The sequence below is a fragment of the Hemicordylus capensis genome, chromosome 5 (genome assembly GCF_027244095.1).
Source record: "Hemicordylus capensis ecotype Gifberg chromosome 5, rHemCap1.1.pri, whole genome shotgun sequence".
Taxonomy (NCBI): Eukaryota; Metazoa; Chordata; class Lepidosauria; order Squamata; family Cordylidae; genus Hemicordylus; species Hemicordylus capensis.
This window is the reverse complement of record NC_069661.1, coordinates 151726979-151744778: the sequence shown is the minus strand read 5'-3', so window position 1 is coordinate 151744778 and position 17800 is coordinate 151726979. Positions and strand designations below refer to the sequence as shown.

The 17800-nt window shown below is 42.1% G+C and overlaps 1 protein-coding gene across 9 annotated transcripts in view; it reads left to right on the top strand.

Moving 5' to 3' along the window:
• Nucleotides 1–17800, top strand: part of SRPK2 (SRSF protein kinase 2) — a 202626-nt gene that overhangs the window by 88766 nt on the left and 96060 nt on the right. For 6 of the 9 annotated variants that reach the window (XM_053257416.1, XM_053257419.1, XM_053257415.1 and 3 more), the window contains one exon: nucleotides 17382–17533. In XM_053257416.1, the coding sequence (XP_053113391.1) occupies nucleotides 17382–17533 (152 nt within the window). Of the gene's footprint in view, nucleotides 1–8531; nucleotides 8652–8838; nucleotides 8949–17381; nucleotides 17534–17800 lie in introns of those variants that run through there. The other 3 variants (XM_053257420.1, XM_053257417.1, XM_053257422.1) reach the window with 3 other exon arrangements.

The following is a 17800-nucleotide window of genomic DNA, read 5'->3' as shown; positions in this document are numbered from 1 at the left end:
GGAACACAGCTCAGAAGATGAAGTCACAGAGGACCCATTGGATGAGACTCCATCAGAAGAGTTCATGGTGTACGTTTAGCATCTTCTTCGCATGGCTTCCTCCTTGGGGTTCAACATACAGCAACATTCAGCCCCTCTGGAGGACCCAATTTTTGGAGTTATCCAGTTTGGCCCTCAGGATGTGATAGCTTTGCCTCTAGTTCCTACCCTTTCTCAGGTAGTGAAAGAAGCGTGGGAGAAACTGCTCTCCAAACCACCGACTTCAAATAAACTTGAGAACATCTATAAGGTGCAACAAATGGACTTGCAGTACCTCACTAAATATCCCGTACTTAATTTGGTGGTGTTTGAGACGGCTTAGTCCAAGTCTTGCCAAAGATCATCATCAGCATCTGTGAATAGAGAGGACAAAAAGTTAGGTGCAATAGGCAAGTGTACCTATTCCTCAGCAAGTTTCCTTGTAAGAGTAGCAAACCACCAGGCTTTTGGGGCCAGATACCAACACTTCATTCTATAAAAATTAGCACCTATCCTGAGGAGTCTATCACAGGAGCAGAAAGTTGCAGCCCAAACCCTTTTGCAGGAGGGTTTCTGGGTAGTAAAACAGCAGCTGTATTCTGTCTGCTGTGTGGCAGACTGCGGATCATGTTCCATGGCCACAACTATATATCTGAGTAGACGCACATGTTTGTGTTCAACGTCTTTAACATAGAAGACTAGGGCATGTATAGAGGACCTGCCCTTCAATGGAGAGTCCCAGTCTGGGCAGAAAATGGATGACACGCTCGAAAGGGTTCAGAATCTTCTAACCACAGCCCTGTCTATGGATTTCTCCTACTTCTCCTCTTCTGGCTCCAATAGCAGGAGAAGATTCTGGCCAAAACGGCATCAATCTAGACAATCGCCCTCATCATACTATTCGGGCAATTCCTTTCATCACCATCAATACTGATACCAGCAGCAACACTGTTACCTTCCTCAGCATCAAAGCCCAATTCTTCAGCAAAATCCAAGCCCCCCTACACAAAGAGACAATGACATTAAAACCTCAAAATTGCATCAATACTACCACGCGTGGGTGACCATCACTTCAGATGTGTGGGTTCTAGCAGTAATTCGGAACGGCTACAAAATAGAATTCCAAACTTTGCCCTCAGATGCCAGCATAAGAACTACACATCCATCCCCACATCTCTTGGAGGAAATAAGATTCCTCCTCCAGAAGGTGGTGATAGAAAGGGTGCTTCAAAACTGCTCAGGATGGTGTCTTTTCAAGATACTTTACCATTCTGAAGCCAGACTGGCGGCCTATGACCAGTCTTGGGCTTGAGAGGTGTGAACCACTTCATCTGCTACCAGTACTTCGAATGGTGATGATTCAATCTATCATGCGTCTCAGGAGGAATTTGGTTGACATCCATAGACCTCAAGGACACGTATTTCCACCTCTTTATTGTCCTTATTAAAACAAAAAGTTCTTGAGATTCCAAGTAGCTGGCCAATCCTGCCAATATACCATCATTCCTTTTGGTTTGGCTTCAGCCCCATGCATTTTTACAAATGTATGGTAGTGATGGCTGCACACCTTCTACTGCAGGGTATATCAGTCTTCCCATGTACTGACAACTGCATCCTGGCCATTCAAGAAGCAGTATGCAGTTTTTGGCAGTGGAAGGTGCATACCGCTCGCTTTGTCCAGTGCTTATTGGGTCTGATGGCCTCCATGACAGCAGTGCTTCCCCTAGCTCATTACCACATTAGGCCTCTACAGGAATGGTTCCTGAAACATTTCAAGCCCTATTACTAGCATCACAGCAGAAGGCTTCATGTCTCCACAAGGATATGGGCATCTGCCCTCTGGTGGGCGGGACGTGCCAACCTAACAACCCTTTCAATGACTATATCCAACCCTGATGATAACCACAGATGTGTCCATGAAAGGTTGGAGGATGCACTTGAAGACCCTGACCGTGGCAGGAAGTTGATCCCATACGGAATAAACCAGGTACATAAACCACCTGGAGTTGCTGGCCATTTTTCAGGTGTTGAGATTCTTCTGTCATTGGATCCAGGGACACCATGGCTACATATTCCTACATCAACAGATAGGGAGGCATAGGTTCTTACCATCTGTTGTGCCTACCTCTCCAAATGAGGAATTGGTATATTCGGAAGAACATTTGGCTGATTGCAGTTCACGTAGAAAGGAAAACAAACACCATAGCAGATAGCCTCAGCAGGCAGGATTGCCTGTCTCACAAATGGCCATTACACCTGAGGCTGCAGCAGAAAGTGTTCCACAGGTGAAGCACATCTGCATTGGATTTATTTGCAACAAGCATTGGACTTATTTGTTTGGTTTAACACGAAATGTGCCTGATTCTGCAGCAAGGTGGGCAAAGACCCCAAGCTGCTAGGTGGTGCTTTCCTCAGGAGTTGGAGTCATCAGCTGCTCTACACCTTCCCACTGATTCCAGTGATCCCAAGAGTAATCCAAAAGATAAAGCAAGACCATGCACAAGTCCTCCTAGTCACCATGACAGCCCTGGTTCACTGCCAGGGTGGATTTGATTTAAATCACGATTTAAATCACGATTTAAATCACTAGCAGGGTGGATAAAAATCAAAAAAATCCGATTTAAATAAAAAAATCTGATTTAAATAAAAAAAATCTGATTTTTTTGATTTAAATCGGATTTTTTTGATTTTTATCCACCCTGCTAGTGATTTAAATCGTGATTTAAATCAGTTTGATTTAAATCAAATCCACCCTGGCTTCCACAGCCTTTTGGAGCAGAGTTCCTCTGGGGGATGTTTGTAAGGCAGCGACGGTCGCAGGTTTCCACATTTGTTAGACACTACACCCTCTATGTCAAGTCTCAGGCACAGACTGCATTTGGTTCCAAGGTTCTCTGTACTGTCTGCAATTAGGACTGTTCTCTCAACCAGGTAAGCCTAGCTTGTTTCTGTCCCAAGTGTGATGCACAGAGACCATGAAGAAGAAGAAGAAGAAGAGGTTGCTTACCTGTAACCATAGTCCTTCAAATGTTCTTCTGTGCATTCTCACTTGCCACCCTGCAGCAACCTATAATATAACCTATTATTATTCCTTTGTTGGCTGTGGCAGTCTCCTACACTGAGGTAAGGAGGGTAGTTTAGCCAATAGGGGGATCATTTCACCACTCTTTTTTCCTTTTAAGGAAAAGGTCTGGAACGTTCCAAGTTCGTGGCTCTGCAGTCTGCACAGGCACATACCCAAGTGTGAATGCACAGAAGACCACTTGAACTGTGGTTACAGGTTAGCAACCTGTTCTTATTTTTTCAGAACCTTCCCTGGTTCTCCTACCCAGCCTTCTTCCAGGCTGTATCTCAAACTATATATATTTCGCTCAGAACCCAACCTAGGACTTTTACACACAGTGGTCTTTACCGCAAGTTTACTGGGAGGTTTTACTGTGAACTTGAAGTTGTCCAAAAAAACTGATACAAATAGTGGATTTTTTAACCCCATGGGTACCATCTACAACCCAAATTTCAAGGCAGTGGAGCACTTGGTTGATCTCTAATGATTTCTTTTTTTTGGTAAGTTTTTACTGATTTTATATATTTCCACCATAGGAAATAATGGGGATTTGAAGTTGCCCTATTCTAACCCTAACATGGATCCCCAGCTTTAATTTTTTTAAAAAAATAAGCTCTAGCCCTTGTAGAAGTGGAGTTATGGAGCAAAATGTACAGTCACTATTTTTCAAGTGTTTGGATTCTTTGGTGTATAATAATTTTTCCTCATAATGAATCTCTATGAATATTCATTGCACACCTTCATTTCTTCTGTTCATTTTGGCTGTCATTGGACAGTATCAACTGTCAGCTGCCATGTGTCAACTATACCTCCTCCCCCACACCTGCAAGGCAGTGGAGTACTCAGTTTATTTTTTAGGAATATTGAAGTGTTTAGATTCTTTGATGTCTTCATTACACACTTTTATTTCTTTTGTTCATTTTGACCCCACTGCTTTGGGGGTGGGGGTGGGGAATTTGTGGCATCCAGTGTGCCAACTACCCACAAGCCACTGTGTACTCAGTTTATATTTTAGGAATTTCTAAAGTGTATAGATTCTTTGATGTGTAATGAATCATCATAGGGATTCATTATGAGGAAAAGTTATCAAAGAGTCTAGACACTTGAAAAATAGTGACCATACATTTTGCACCATAACTCCACTTCTACAAGGGCTAGAACTTAGCTTCTCTTTCTTTTCTTTTTTAAAAAGCAAGCTGGGAATCTGGGGAAATTAAAAGGAAGAATCCGAATCTTGAATCAATTCGAATTGAATCTGGTGCACTTAGATTTGGACCCAAATCTAGCCAGCCAATGGACCACAGGGATGATTTTTTGGCCTACTTTCCAGTAGGCTCATAAGATTACCCTGCATTCTGTGTATGTCCATGTGTCTCCCCTATCAACTTTGCAATGCCTAGACCAAAATGAACCAAATCAAGTACAGTTGTAGAGACACATAGGGACACATCAACGGCCTAGTTTGTGATGATGTCATCCACCCCAATCCAAGATGGTGGAAATGTAAACTTTTGAGGCGCAAGCGGGCTAACTTGTGAACCGCCTAACCAATTAGAACCAAATTTGCTACAGTTGTAGGGAGACATGGGGATGCCCAAATGGCTTGGTGTGGGATGATGTTATCCACTCCAATTCAAGATGGTAGCTGTGTGAACATCTGAGGCACAAGTACGCTAATTTGTGGACTGTCTAAGCGATTTAAACCAAATTAGGTACAGTTGCAGCGAGTGACACACAGGGGCACCTCAGTGATCCAGTTTGTAATGAAAACATCCGCTCCGACCCAAGATGGTGGACACATGAACATTTGAGGCGCAAGAGATCTAACTTGTGGACCTCGATTTGCACCAAATGTAGAGAATGTGAAAGGAATGGAGGCTGATTAGTTCTTACTAGAACAACTTGTTCTGTCTCCAGATCACCCGAATCAGCTAGATTCAGGTACAAATCTATTTGTACCTGAATCAATTTGCACATCCCTAATAGCTTAGTGATGCTGGTGCCTAAATTATGATGGTATCCATGTGAGAGTAGTCTTTGCATAGGATTAGATCGTAGGATTAGTTAATAGTTATACTGAAGCTGCTAGGATTCCTATGAACAGCTCAGGGATTTTAATTGTATGTTCATAACATATAATTGTGTATATAATATTTTAAAATGGAAAGATAGTTTTCTGTGATTCTTTTAGAAATCCTGAGTAACCTTTATTACTGCTCTTTGAGTAACAATGGCTTTTTTACTGTTAGCTTGAATAATTGGTTTAGACTGTGCTTAGCTTTGTTTTATAATGGAGGCACTTCTGGATACAATTTCAGCCTGGTATACATATGGAAGAGTGGGACTTTGCGTGACATGGTGAGTGTAGGCTGTTAGACTACATGTTCGTATTGCTGGGTTACTGAGTTAAAACTACTAATATATTTTATGTATGATGTTAAATCTAGCTCTCTAGATTTTACATGGCATTTGTTCCATTTGATGAAAGCACCTTGTCCTGTTCATTAAAGTACCTGATAAGTTGAGGTGACTGACCTTTTTACTGCAGAGATGGCATTCTGTTTGTGAATTGTATTTTGTTTTTTGAGATACAGCTTAGAGGTTAGTTCTCTCAATGAAATCACTTGTGGTTTTTCCTAATGGATTTTAGGGTAATTTAGATCTACTAGCATATAAAATATTCAGCTTGCCTTTTGCAGGGGGTGGGACTGGATGATACTGATTATCCTCTATAATAAAACCCTTGGTGTCCGTCCGTGGACGGACACCAAGCGTGTGTCCGTGCCTCCCTGGCCTGTTCTGTGCATGCGCAGAGCGCATGCCCAGAACAGAGCAAGGGAGACACGACCACCGGCACCCGGTGGCCATCTTGGGCGGCCAGAAGCGGCCGCCCTGAAGAAGCTGGGTGAATGGCGCCGGGGGACACTGGCCGCCACCGCGGCCAGAGGACATGCCGCGGCGGCAAGGGAGAGGCCCCAGGCAGCGGAGGGCCTGGCCGGAGCCGCGGGCGGCGGTGGGTGGCGGGCCCGCTGGAGCCGCGGGCCACGGCCGCGGTGGGTGGCGGGCCTGCCGGAGCCCTGGGTGGCCGGCCCGGCCGGAGACACGGGCCGCGGTGGGTGGCGGGAGGGGGAATGGCGGCGGAGGTCCAGACCGGCCCAGGGAGACGGAGGCCGGGACCGCGGGCCGAGCGAAGGCCGAAGAAAACTAAAAGTAAAAATGCTGCCGCCGCCGCTGCCGCCGAAGTCCCACCCTCCCTCCCTCCCAACTTCCGAAACCACCTTACCCTGGCCCGTGACAGTTGAGCAAAGAAAGACCTAAATTGAGGAGGGAGAGAGGAGCTCGCAAGCAGTGCTCCTCCCTCTGCAAAGGCTCTGCCTGAACTGGCGCTTGGGGCGGAAAGGACGCAAGAGGCGTCCTTTCCGCCCCAAGCACCAGTTCGGAAAGAGGCTTTGCAGAGGGAGGAGCACTGCTTACGAGCTCCTCTCTCCCTCCTCAATTTAGGTCTTTCTTTGCTCAACTGTCACGGGCCAGGGTAAGGTGGTTTCAGAAGTTGGGAGGGTGGGACTTCGGTGGCAGCGGTGGAGGCAGCATTTAAAAAAACAAAAAACAGTAAAGGGGAGAGGAAAAGGCTAGCGCCCGTTATTATAACGGGCTTCAAAATACTAGTGGATATAATAAAACCCGGTGCTTTGGGTTAGAAGTTGGTGTGTCTATATAGAAATTATGAAAGGCTGATGTATCTTTTGAGCTTCAGGAAGCTTCATTTATGCCTTTGCCTGGTAAAGTTTTTCTGCTAAAACACACTTGGAGCTATGTTTCCACCTTAAGAGTTCTCTTTGGTAGTTGGTGAAGAGAATAGAAATTTGAGCTAGTTGCCATAGTAGCACTGGAGTATAGCAAGAGATGCAAGTATAGTATTGCTATTTGGATATACTATTACTCCTATTTTTGTGCACAGAAAATATTTAGACCTACCTTTTAAAAGCTTAAAATAAATAGAATACCAGATTGTTGAATTTTTTTTTATAAACATGTTACATAAAGATGTGTTTTATATGGCATTATACAGTTTACTGAATAATTAAGTCAACATTAGTTTCAACAGAAGATTGTCTGGTTGTCTCCAGGGTTATATAAGAATGGTAAAACTAAAACTGAGTTTTAATTATTGGTTTGCTGGGAAGAATGGTAATATCATTTTTTCATTGTACTGCTTATAGCTGACATTGTTTTATGAATGGGTATTTACATATATCAGTCAATTTGAAGCTGTATTTTGTGGTCCATTTGATTTTCATGCTTTGACTATGCAGAAGTTACTTTCACATAGCTCTCTTAATTGCATCTTCCTTCTGAAAATGAACAACTTCAGATGCTGTGGTAGGATGGGTACCTGGATGAGGGGAGGGTGGCAGTGCAATCTATTTTACTTGGCCTGGAGGTGGGGTGTGGCTGAGAGGGATGGGAGATGAGAAGCTTCAGTTCCCAGAATGCCTTCCCATCTGCCACATCCTGCTGCCATTCCTACAAAGGGCACAACTGTTTCCTAGTAGTCAATGCTTTTTCACTAAATTGTGTGCTTATTGAGACTGTTGCTGGCCAATTCTAGTGTAGTCTTCCAGTTTCATTCCCTTTCAGTTATTTAAGAATTTATACCCTCCTATTTTCCAAGGAACTCGAGGCAACTTACAAAAATACAAAAGATACAGCAGCACTATAAATACAGCATCCTCAAAATAAAAGCAGCAGAGAGTAAAAACAAAACAGCTAGCAGGCAACCCACTTATAAATGCTCCAAGAAGGCCTGCCAGAAAATAAACTACTTTATCAAACTCCCAGGCACTGATAAAGGGGAGAACATCCAGATTTCAGGAGAAAGGGAGGTCCAGAGGGCAGAAGTCACCATAGAGAAGCCTCATTCACTTGTCACCACCAGCCCAAGCAAGCAAGCAAGCAAGCAAGCAAGCAAGCAAGCAAGCAAGCAAGCAAACAAACAGTGAACCCTCAAGTGTCTCTATTAGGTACAACTCATTTTGGGAAAAATCCTTTTTCAAGGGCACTTTAGGATGTGGTAAAAAACGGTCGTAAAAAGAGGCTAAAACCACACATTGGGATTCTGCTGCTGCTATAGAGTTCCAATGTGTGGTTTTTGTGTTGGCCAATTGCTTATCTGCGCAACAGATGCAACCAGGAGAAGGAGGGAACAACTTGTTCCTGTCTTGCTTGCTCACTTCTTTTTCTGACCGTCTCAGTCCATTGCTTGCCTATGTCAAATGGACAGAACCAGGAGGCGTGAGCAAACAAGGTGGGGGAAGGTGGTTCCTTTCTCTTCCTGGTCATGTCCATCTGTCTCATGCAGGCTATGGATGGACATGCCACAGAGTCAGGAGAAGGAGGGAGCAGCCTGTCCTTGCCTTTCTTGCTAACTCCTACTCCTTTTTTGCCACAGTGGTGGTTCCGGGCAGCACATAGAAGCACTGAGACCATTTGTGACAGCTGGGTCCTTTACTGCATCATTACAGACTTTTTAAAAAGGGCAACAATGGACTCCCCTCCTCCGCCAAATGAGGTACAGGGTAGATAACAAATCTATGATTTTTGTAAAAAATAAATTTTTATTTTAAAATTTAAATTGGATTTTTTTATTTAAATCATATTTTTATTTAAATTGATTTTTTAAAAAATTCATAAAGAACCTAGTCAAATGTATCATGAATATCATAATTATGTTCTATGAACATGTTAATAGCAGTATATGGGGATGAGAGATGATGGATCTGATCAGTCCTGTTCTGCCGGTGGTGTACATGCAGCACACACAGTCAAGCCCTTGCTCCCATCCGCCCCAAGTGCAAAGACAAAGAAGGTCAGTGAATGGAGAATTTGGGGGGATGGAGTAGTTCTTAGCAAGGAGGAGGAATCTGGATATAAATGCACAGGATGGGGTGCGGAAGGGAATAGAAAGTGAAACCAAAAAGTGAACAGAACATATTCATGCAGTCCTGACAAAACGCTTTGAGTCTATCCTCCATTGTAGAAAGGAAATGCCTATCATGACAGCAGGCTGTAAAGAGACTTGATTTGGGAATATTTTAATGAAGTTCCTGTACCTGTAGATAAGGCATGCATGCAAAAATGCAAATAGTGCAACAAAGAAATGCAAGTTTGCCCGAATGAAAAAGCATTATGAGAAGTGTGTACCTATCTTCTAAAAATCAAACCTACATCTCTAAATGTTCATTAAGGTTATACTAGCTGAACGCACAAAGAGCATCTTTGCGGTAGTTTACTTACTTTTGGGGGTTTTGCTGAGTGAACTGAGCCTGTGGCATACCCCCCTCTCCCCACCACCACTCTAGTTTTCTCTCTCCCCCCACCACTCTCGCGCTTCCCCCACTCTCTCTTTGCATTCCCCCACAATCTCGCTCTCTCCCACCACCACCACTCACCCAACTCTGGCTGTCCTCCTTTCTTCCTCTTTCCCACCTTGCCGTGGCCAGGACTTCCAGCACCTCTGCTGCCGCCTCCTAACTGCCTGCCCTGAGTTTTCCCTCAGCCGCTTTCCCTCTCTCCTCGGCCCAGCAACATCCTCTCTCGCCAGCTCCCGCAGGCCTCGACCTCCCAAACAAACTACCCCTTTCCCTCTCGTCATTTCACCGCCCTCTCTGTCCAGTTTCTCCTTTCCAATCTGCCTTTCCTCCTTTCTTCCTCCATTTTCCGGCCTGCCCCCCACTCTGCCGATTTCTGCCTCCCTCTCTCTCTGCCGCTCCCTCTCCAGGCAATGGTTCTAGGCATCCAGACGCTCCGGATGCATCTGGACTTAGTTCTTTTTCGGGTCGGCCATAAGAGAATTATATGTAGAGATAGATTAGACAACAAGAATGTAATTTTATAGAAAATGATTAAATAGATTCTTCCTGACTAGTAATTTAAATGATTAAAATTTAAATTCCCTCTGTGAAGAGATATAAATCATGATTTCAATAGATTTGATTTAAATCAAATCAACCCTGATCTGAACTCTTGGTTTGGTTAGGAGTTGGCCTGTGTACTAAGTTAAACCTAACCTTAGTTTATTATTTATTCATTCGATTTATATACTGCCCTTCCAAAAAAGGCTCAGGGCGGTTTACATCAAAATAAAATCAAATTAAAATCAAAATTGTAAAAACAGCATAAAACTAATTTACAATTAAAACATTTAAACAGTTAAAAACCTTAGAGAACCAGGCCGAACACTAACAGCAGTTAAAAACAATTTACAACAAATTAAAAACTCCAGAAGGCCAGACCAAACAAATAGGTTTTAAGGCCTCTCCTGAAGGCCAGCAATGAATTCAGATTATGGATTTCTGCCAGAAGTGCATTCCACAGCCCTGGGGCAGCTACAGAGAAGGCCCGCCACCGAGTTGCCACCAGACGAACTGGTGCTAACTGGAGAGGGACCTCCTCAGATGACCTTAACGTACGGTGGGGATCATGTAGACGAAGGCGCTCTCTACAATAACCTGGATCTAAGCCATTTAGGGCTTTAAAGGTAATAACCAGCACTTTGTATTTTGTCCGGAAATATATTGGCAGCCAGCGTAACTGTTTCAAAACAGACATAATATGGTCTCTCTGGGTTGCCCCAGAAGTTTTTAGTTAGTTCAGTTTTGAACTAACTGAAATTTCTGAACTACATCTGAAGGCACCTGCATGTAGAGTGCATTGCAATAGTCAAGCCTGGCGGTTACCAGCTGATTCACCACTGTTTTGAGGTCATAGTCTTCAAGGATTAGTTATTACATTAGTTATATGTTATATCCAAGAACACCCTAGCCTAGAGCAGCTATAAAACATGGCTGTTCTAGGTTGCAAGTGTGTTTCACTGGTGCCAGCTCAAAACCTCCCCTAGTCTGCCTAGCAACTTCTTACATCATCTCTCTGCTCTTTACCTAAAAATACAATGCTGACATGATTCAATTTTCCTTTTAAATCCAGAGGATTTTAGCAGAGACATTTTAAGATTGTTCTGCCTCCTGTTACTCTCCTACTTTCTAGAACTTGAGTCCAGCAGCAGCCTGCTGTCACAGTGTTGTATAGGACACAAAAGTGAAAAGGTCCATAAAAGTTCTTTATTGTAAGCAGTCTTCTCAAGATAGTACAAACATCATAAGAACAGAGCAAGCAGTCAGCCAAGGCCCCAGCAAGACTAACTCCTATTGCTTTCTGCTCTCTTTTATAAATTAGATAAACACTGATCCTTTTCAGCTGGTTTCTTACTCTCAACCCTTAAAGGGACAGTACCTTAAAATCACATCACCACATTTCTCCCCTTCTTAAATAAGATTAACACACAATTCTAATCCTTAGTCCATACTGGTAAACGTCTTGCACGAACTGACCACCTTTCAGCTCCCCCTTCCTCTTGATCCTCATTTTCTCTTTGAGTCCTTTGGACCTCTTCTCTCAATTGAAATCCAGCCACTGAATCGGAATTATCAGGTGCTGTCTGTGAAATACCACCCTCTTCCTTACTCACTGGAGCCAAATGGGAAGCATTCCACACTCTTCCATCCGACAGTTGGTAGGTATACTTTCCCTTCCTTTCAAGGAGCTTGAGGAGATGTAAGTCTACTCTTCCCTTTCCCTCTAATTCCTGGTTTCTTGACCTGTGCATATGAAGCACATTTAAACTATCACACCTTAGCCCCCTGAGGCTGATCTATATACACTCTGGACTCTTGTTTCTTTTCCACCCTTCTCCTCATATCCTGCTCCGAAGAAATCTCTGGTCTTCATTTTACTACCCCAGCCACATTCAATTTAGTCTGCATCTCTCCCATGCTACAATTATGTTTGTGTTATTGCATGACATGTAGCTCTATATCCAGACAAGAATTCAGTAGTAAAGGTTTTCCATGCTTTCCCTTCTAGTCTTGCAGTTTGTAAACTCTATTTTAAGGTTCTATTGAACCTTTCAATTTCCCCATTTGTTTCGGGGTAATATACAGATGTTCTATGTATGATGTTACATTCTGTTCAAAATGTTCTATGTATGATGTTGCATTCTGCGCAAACCGTTTTGAATTTCAAAGAGATAAATTTAGTCCTATTATCAGAGACTGTCTCTTTAGGGTTTCCTTTCCTACTAAAAATGCTGGAGAGAAATTTTTATGACTACAGCAGAAGTAGCTTGTGGTGTAGTGGTTAGAGTGCTGGACTAGGACTGAGGAGACCAGAGTTGTGAGGAGAAACTCAAGTATATAGTACACTGCTCTGGGCTCCTTGGAGGAAAAGCGGGATATAAATGTAATAAATAAATAAATACTAAATACTTCAGGCCATTTACTATAATAATCAATTAAAGTAATGGCATATTGGCAATCCACAGAAGCCCCATCCAAAAGGCCTGTTATATCAATGGCTACCTTTTCCCAAGCAGCATTTGGAAGTGGCAGTGGCTGCAGTGTTAAAGGGCTGTAAGTCGGCCCTTGTTACTGCCATTTTATCATGTGCCTGGCAAATAGTGCATGGTTTTATAGCTGCTTCCACTCGGGAATCCATTCCTGGCCACCAATATAAATCCCGCAATCTTTGTTTAGTTCTCACCACTCCTTGATGAGTATCATGTGCCAACTGTATAAACATTTGCTGTAATTCTTCTGGCACAAGCAGCTGGTATGCCCCCCACAGCATGTCCTGCCTGCAGTCCGAAATTGTTCTTGTGTCACTGCCATAAGAACATTAGAGATAACTGTGACTAATTCCTCATCAAGATGACAAAGGCAATTGAGATAACCAATCAGCTGTGACATTATGTATTCCTGATCTATATTCCATTTCATAAGTAAAAGCAAGCAATTTTGCTGACCACCTAGTAGTATGACTATCTGCTCATCCCATTCCTTTTGTAGTCAATAATGCTGTTGATGGCTTATGATCAGTACATATCTCAAACATATGACCCCACAAATGTTCATTTTTCAACAGCCCACACATGCAAGTGCTTGCTTTTCAACAGTTGAATATTTCCTTTCCGCATCAGTAAGTGTTCTTTATATATGAATGCAACAGTTTTCTCTACATTCCCATCATATACCTGTTTAAGTATAGCACCCAGCCCATAATCAGAGGCATCTGTTACAATTATAGGTAAAACTGAAACAATTAACCTCTTCACAGTCTCAAAACTTGTCTGTGCTGCTACTGTCCAGTTCAAACTTGCAATTTCTCTTAGTAACTCTTGAGGAGGCTCCACCGCAGATGCATAATTTGGAATGAGTTTAGCATACCATGAGGTCAAACCCCAAAAGGAACACGATAACCTTTGGGGAGGTGCCTCTAGGATTGCTGCCACATGATCACACTTAGACTTCATTCCCTGTACTGAAATGGTATGTCCCAAGAAGGAAAGTTCTGTTTGTCTCCATTTACATTTTTTACTAAATTGCTTTAATGCAACCCAAAACCAACCTCAAATTATTTTCATGTTCTTCCACTGTTTCCCCACTTATTATATAATCTAAATAACATTGTGCCCCCTTCTATTCTTTCAAAATAATAGACATCATTCTCTGGAAAGCACTAGGTTCTGAGGCAAGCCCATAAGGACCACATTTAAACTGGAAAAGTCCATCATGAGTAATAAATGTTGTAAGATCTCTACTGTCCTCATGCAATAGAACTTGATTATATGCACTTTGTAAATCAAGGGCTGAACACATTTTTGCCCTTCGTAATTCTGAAAAAACTTCCTCTATATGAGGGAGTGGATGTCTGTCTATTACAGTAGCCTTATTAGTCTCTCTTAAATCCACACAAAGATGAATACCACCATCCTCCTTATTTGTCACTACTGTAGGTGAAACCCATTCTGAAGACTTTACTTCTTCAAATATATCATTTGTCATCATTTCCTTAAGTTCCTCTGATACTGCTTCTCTAAGCATAAATGGTAACTGTAGTTTTTATTGTATAGGTACCACATTCTGTTTCATTTTTAGTTTATGAATAAGCCCCTTAGCACAACCCACTCCACTCAGATGCTGCTCCCCCCCCCCATAATTGCAACAGGTATGTCGATTGCAACAGTTTTTAACTGAGGAGGCACTACTTTTCCATCTATTACCCACAAATTTAATGCAGCAAATATATCCCTCCCAAGAACAGGAATACCACAAGAAGCAATATAGAACTCTACAACTTTACTGCATGGGTCAAATGTTATCTTTACAGGTAAACATCCCTTCACTGAAATTTGTTTTTAAGTAACATATCAGCTGTAATTTAGGTTCAGTAAATGGTACATCCCCAAAATATTGAAAACATGACGACTCTGGCAATATAGACACAGTTGATTTAGTATCCAACATTAGGTCCATATATTTCGATATCTCCACAGTTGTAACCAAAGCATTAACACTGCACATAGTTTTCTCTGCCAAAAAAGCAGGACTAAGGTTATCCACATTCAAAATGGATACATAACTTTAGCAAAATGTCCAGTCTTTACATTGAACCATTCTAGCAGGACATCCTCTATAACTTGCCAAATACTGCAATGACCAACAGTGAAAGCAAGTTTGTTGCATGGGTTTGTTACTCTTTTCTTCACACTCTCCACATGACTTCATCATACGACTCCTATCTGTAGAATCCACAGCGTGTACTTTATTCCCTTTATCCAAGCTCATGGTTTTAGCTTCTGCCACAGCTGTCTCCAGTTGTGTTGCAATCACTATAGCTTTTTCCAAGGTCAAGTCTATCTCTAGCACCAAACATTCTCGAATACGTAGCACAGATTTTTTTTTATATGTAGCACAGATATGTAGCACAGAATATGTAGCACAGGTCTGTGTGCTCATTCAGGACAACCTCCTGGATGGCTCTGGATGGCTTTGCATTTATGGACCTGGCATTTAATAGTATCAGCCTCAGGCAAGGTGAGCTGCTGGGAGAATTACTGAGATCTTCTTGGATGGGAGAAGGACTGGTGGGCGTGATGGCTTTGATATAGCCAAACATGCCTTCCCCTCACCTAGCGTGTCCTACCCCCACCGCCATATCACCCTCTGTGTGTCCTTTTCTGTGTACCTTGTCAGTTCATCTCCCACTTTGCTCAGGTATATAATTACTATCAGTTTGCCTATTTTCTGATTTCTAACAGCACTCTATTTTTCCTATCTCCTCCAGTTATTTAAACACGGTCACTGATTCATAATTCTGTTCTTGTGGCTCTTTCCAATGCCTCCCAGCCTCCCAAATAGCATTTGTGTTGATTTCTGCTAGAGTAGGTGTGGGTAGAAAATGGTTTAACAATGAGGGATAGAAGGATTAGCACTACAACAGCTCTTTTGCCTTCCGTAGGGAGCCAAGAGTGTCTGGAGAACTCCAAAAACAGGCAGAAAGAGCTGAGGGAGCTCATTCTAGGTGAGCCCACTCTTGTATAATTGGAAGCAGTGGTTCGGAAGTGAGTGATGGGTGTGAGGTCTTGCCAAGAGCAGGCAGAGCAAGGCAGCTTAGGATCAATGTTCCCTCTAACTTTTTTCATCTGTGTATGGAGTGAATTATGTTATTGGTGGCAGTATCAAGGCAGTGTGTGTGTGCCTTTGGAGTGGGGCCTTCCTGTTTCAACTTGAGTAGGTGCTAAAATTAACTGAGTGGACATTTGCACACCTTAGAGGGAACATTGTCTGGGATTGCATACGGACCTTTAATGGGAGGTGAAGAAGGGGCAGAACACTTACAACCATGGTTAAGAGAAACAAGCATAGATTAGTGACTATCTGCAGTGCCATTCTTGGTTTATTTTACAAACCTTCGTCCTCTGTTTTGTAACTATTTTGGAGTTGCTTGATCCAATAGAGGTAAAACATAGTTATTTCAGAAACCATTATATTTTACTGAGATCCCATTATATTTTACTGAGATCTCAGCTGACTCAATTTGTAACTATTTGAGTTGTTTGAATTCTGAAGCCAATAGATGTAAAACTTACTTAAAGTGTTCTGTAAGGTAAAGTGTGCCATTGAGGCGGTTTCGACTCCTGGAGCCCACAGAGCCCTGTGGTTGTCTTTGGTAGAATACAGGAGGGGTTTTATTTTATTTTATTATTTATTTTATTTATACATTTTATATCCTGCTCTTCCTCCAAGGAGCCCAGATACTTAGGTTTCTCTTCACAACAACCCTGTGAAGTAGGTTAGGCTGAGAGAGAAGTGACTGGCCCAGAGTCACCCAGCTAGTATCATGGCTGAATGGGGATTTGAACTCTGGTCTCCCTGGACCCAGTCCAGCACTCTAGCCACTACACCACGCTGGCTCCATGGTTTACCATTGCCTCCTTCTGTGCAGTATGAGATGATGCCTTTCAGCATCTTCCTATATCGCTGCTGCTCGATATAGTACCAGCAGGGATTCAAACTGGCAACCTTCTGCTATCTATCTATCTATCTATCTATCTATCTATCTATCTATTTATTAAAACATTTCTATACTGCCCAAAACTTACGTTTCTGTGCGGTTTACAACAGAATAAAAACAAAGTAAAACATTCGTTAAGACAAAAGTGGGGGGGACGGGACACACACATTACAACAATATAAAAAATTTAAAATAATATTTTAAACAGCATTAAAACCATTAAAACAACATTAATTAAAAGCTGGGTGAAGAAATGTGTTTTTAAAGACTTTTAAAAAGCTGTCAGAGATGGTTAGTCACTGATAAATCTTTCAGCCTCTGTCAAATGAAGATGTAAACCATTCACGGAGGCCAGATATAAGCAAATGCTCCTTTGCTACTGTTTTTGTATTTTGTCTTCGAATATTTCTTAGCGTTATCATATCCATTGTTGGTAGTCCATACCTTGTATGGTGCTCAAAATCAAAATAAATTACTGGGTAATGTCCTAATGAGTTAATCATGACTAAACTCAATTGAAATAAGTGAGAAATCAGTTTTGTCATGACTGACTTAAAATTAACTAAAATTTAGTTCAGTGAGACTTAGCCATGTGACTAAATTTAGCTTGGATGTTGCCCACTTTATTAAAGATACTCTAGCTCTTCTGCTCATTCATAATCTCTCTCTCAATTTAGCAGTTTGCATTTTTTCCCCATAATGTGGAGTATTTTAAATATAAGTATGTAATGTGTCTGTTTTTGTCTGAGATGATGCAATTGCTCATTTAAATAATTCAGCTGAATAAATTGTGAAATAAAATAGAATGGTAAGAAAACAATAGTGGCTAATTGCTTAAGGGGCTATCTGGTTAAGCATTTTATTGACTTGGTGTACTACTTTGCATTTGTAGGCCAGAGCCTCAACAAAAAGTTCCTTCTGCACCTCCACCTCCACCTCCTCCACCACCTCCACCTTTGCCAGAGTCAGCACCACCAGAGCCAGAAGAAGAAATTCTGGGATCTGATGATGAAGAGCAAGAAGATCCTGCAGATTATTGCAAAGGTTAGTGTGTAAGAACAATGTAAATATGATAATTGCATATTTTCAGTTTGATATACTTGGGTCTAGAAGTCCTATAAACCTTTTATAGGAAGCTTCCCACAAGTCAAGGTAAAGAGGTATGGTTTGAGCTTCCTGAAGCAGAAAAACAAAAATGGATTGTTTGGTAGCACTCACTCTTCTTATAAACATGGGGTCAGTAGAAAAGTTTGTTGGGTACCCAAGTGTTTTAAAGATCTGTCAGAAAGTTCAAGTTAGTTGCATTAATCT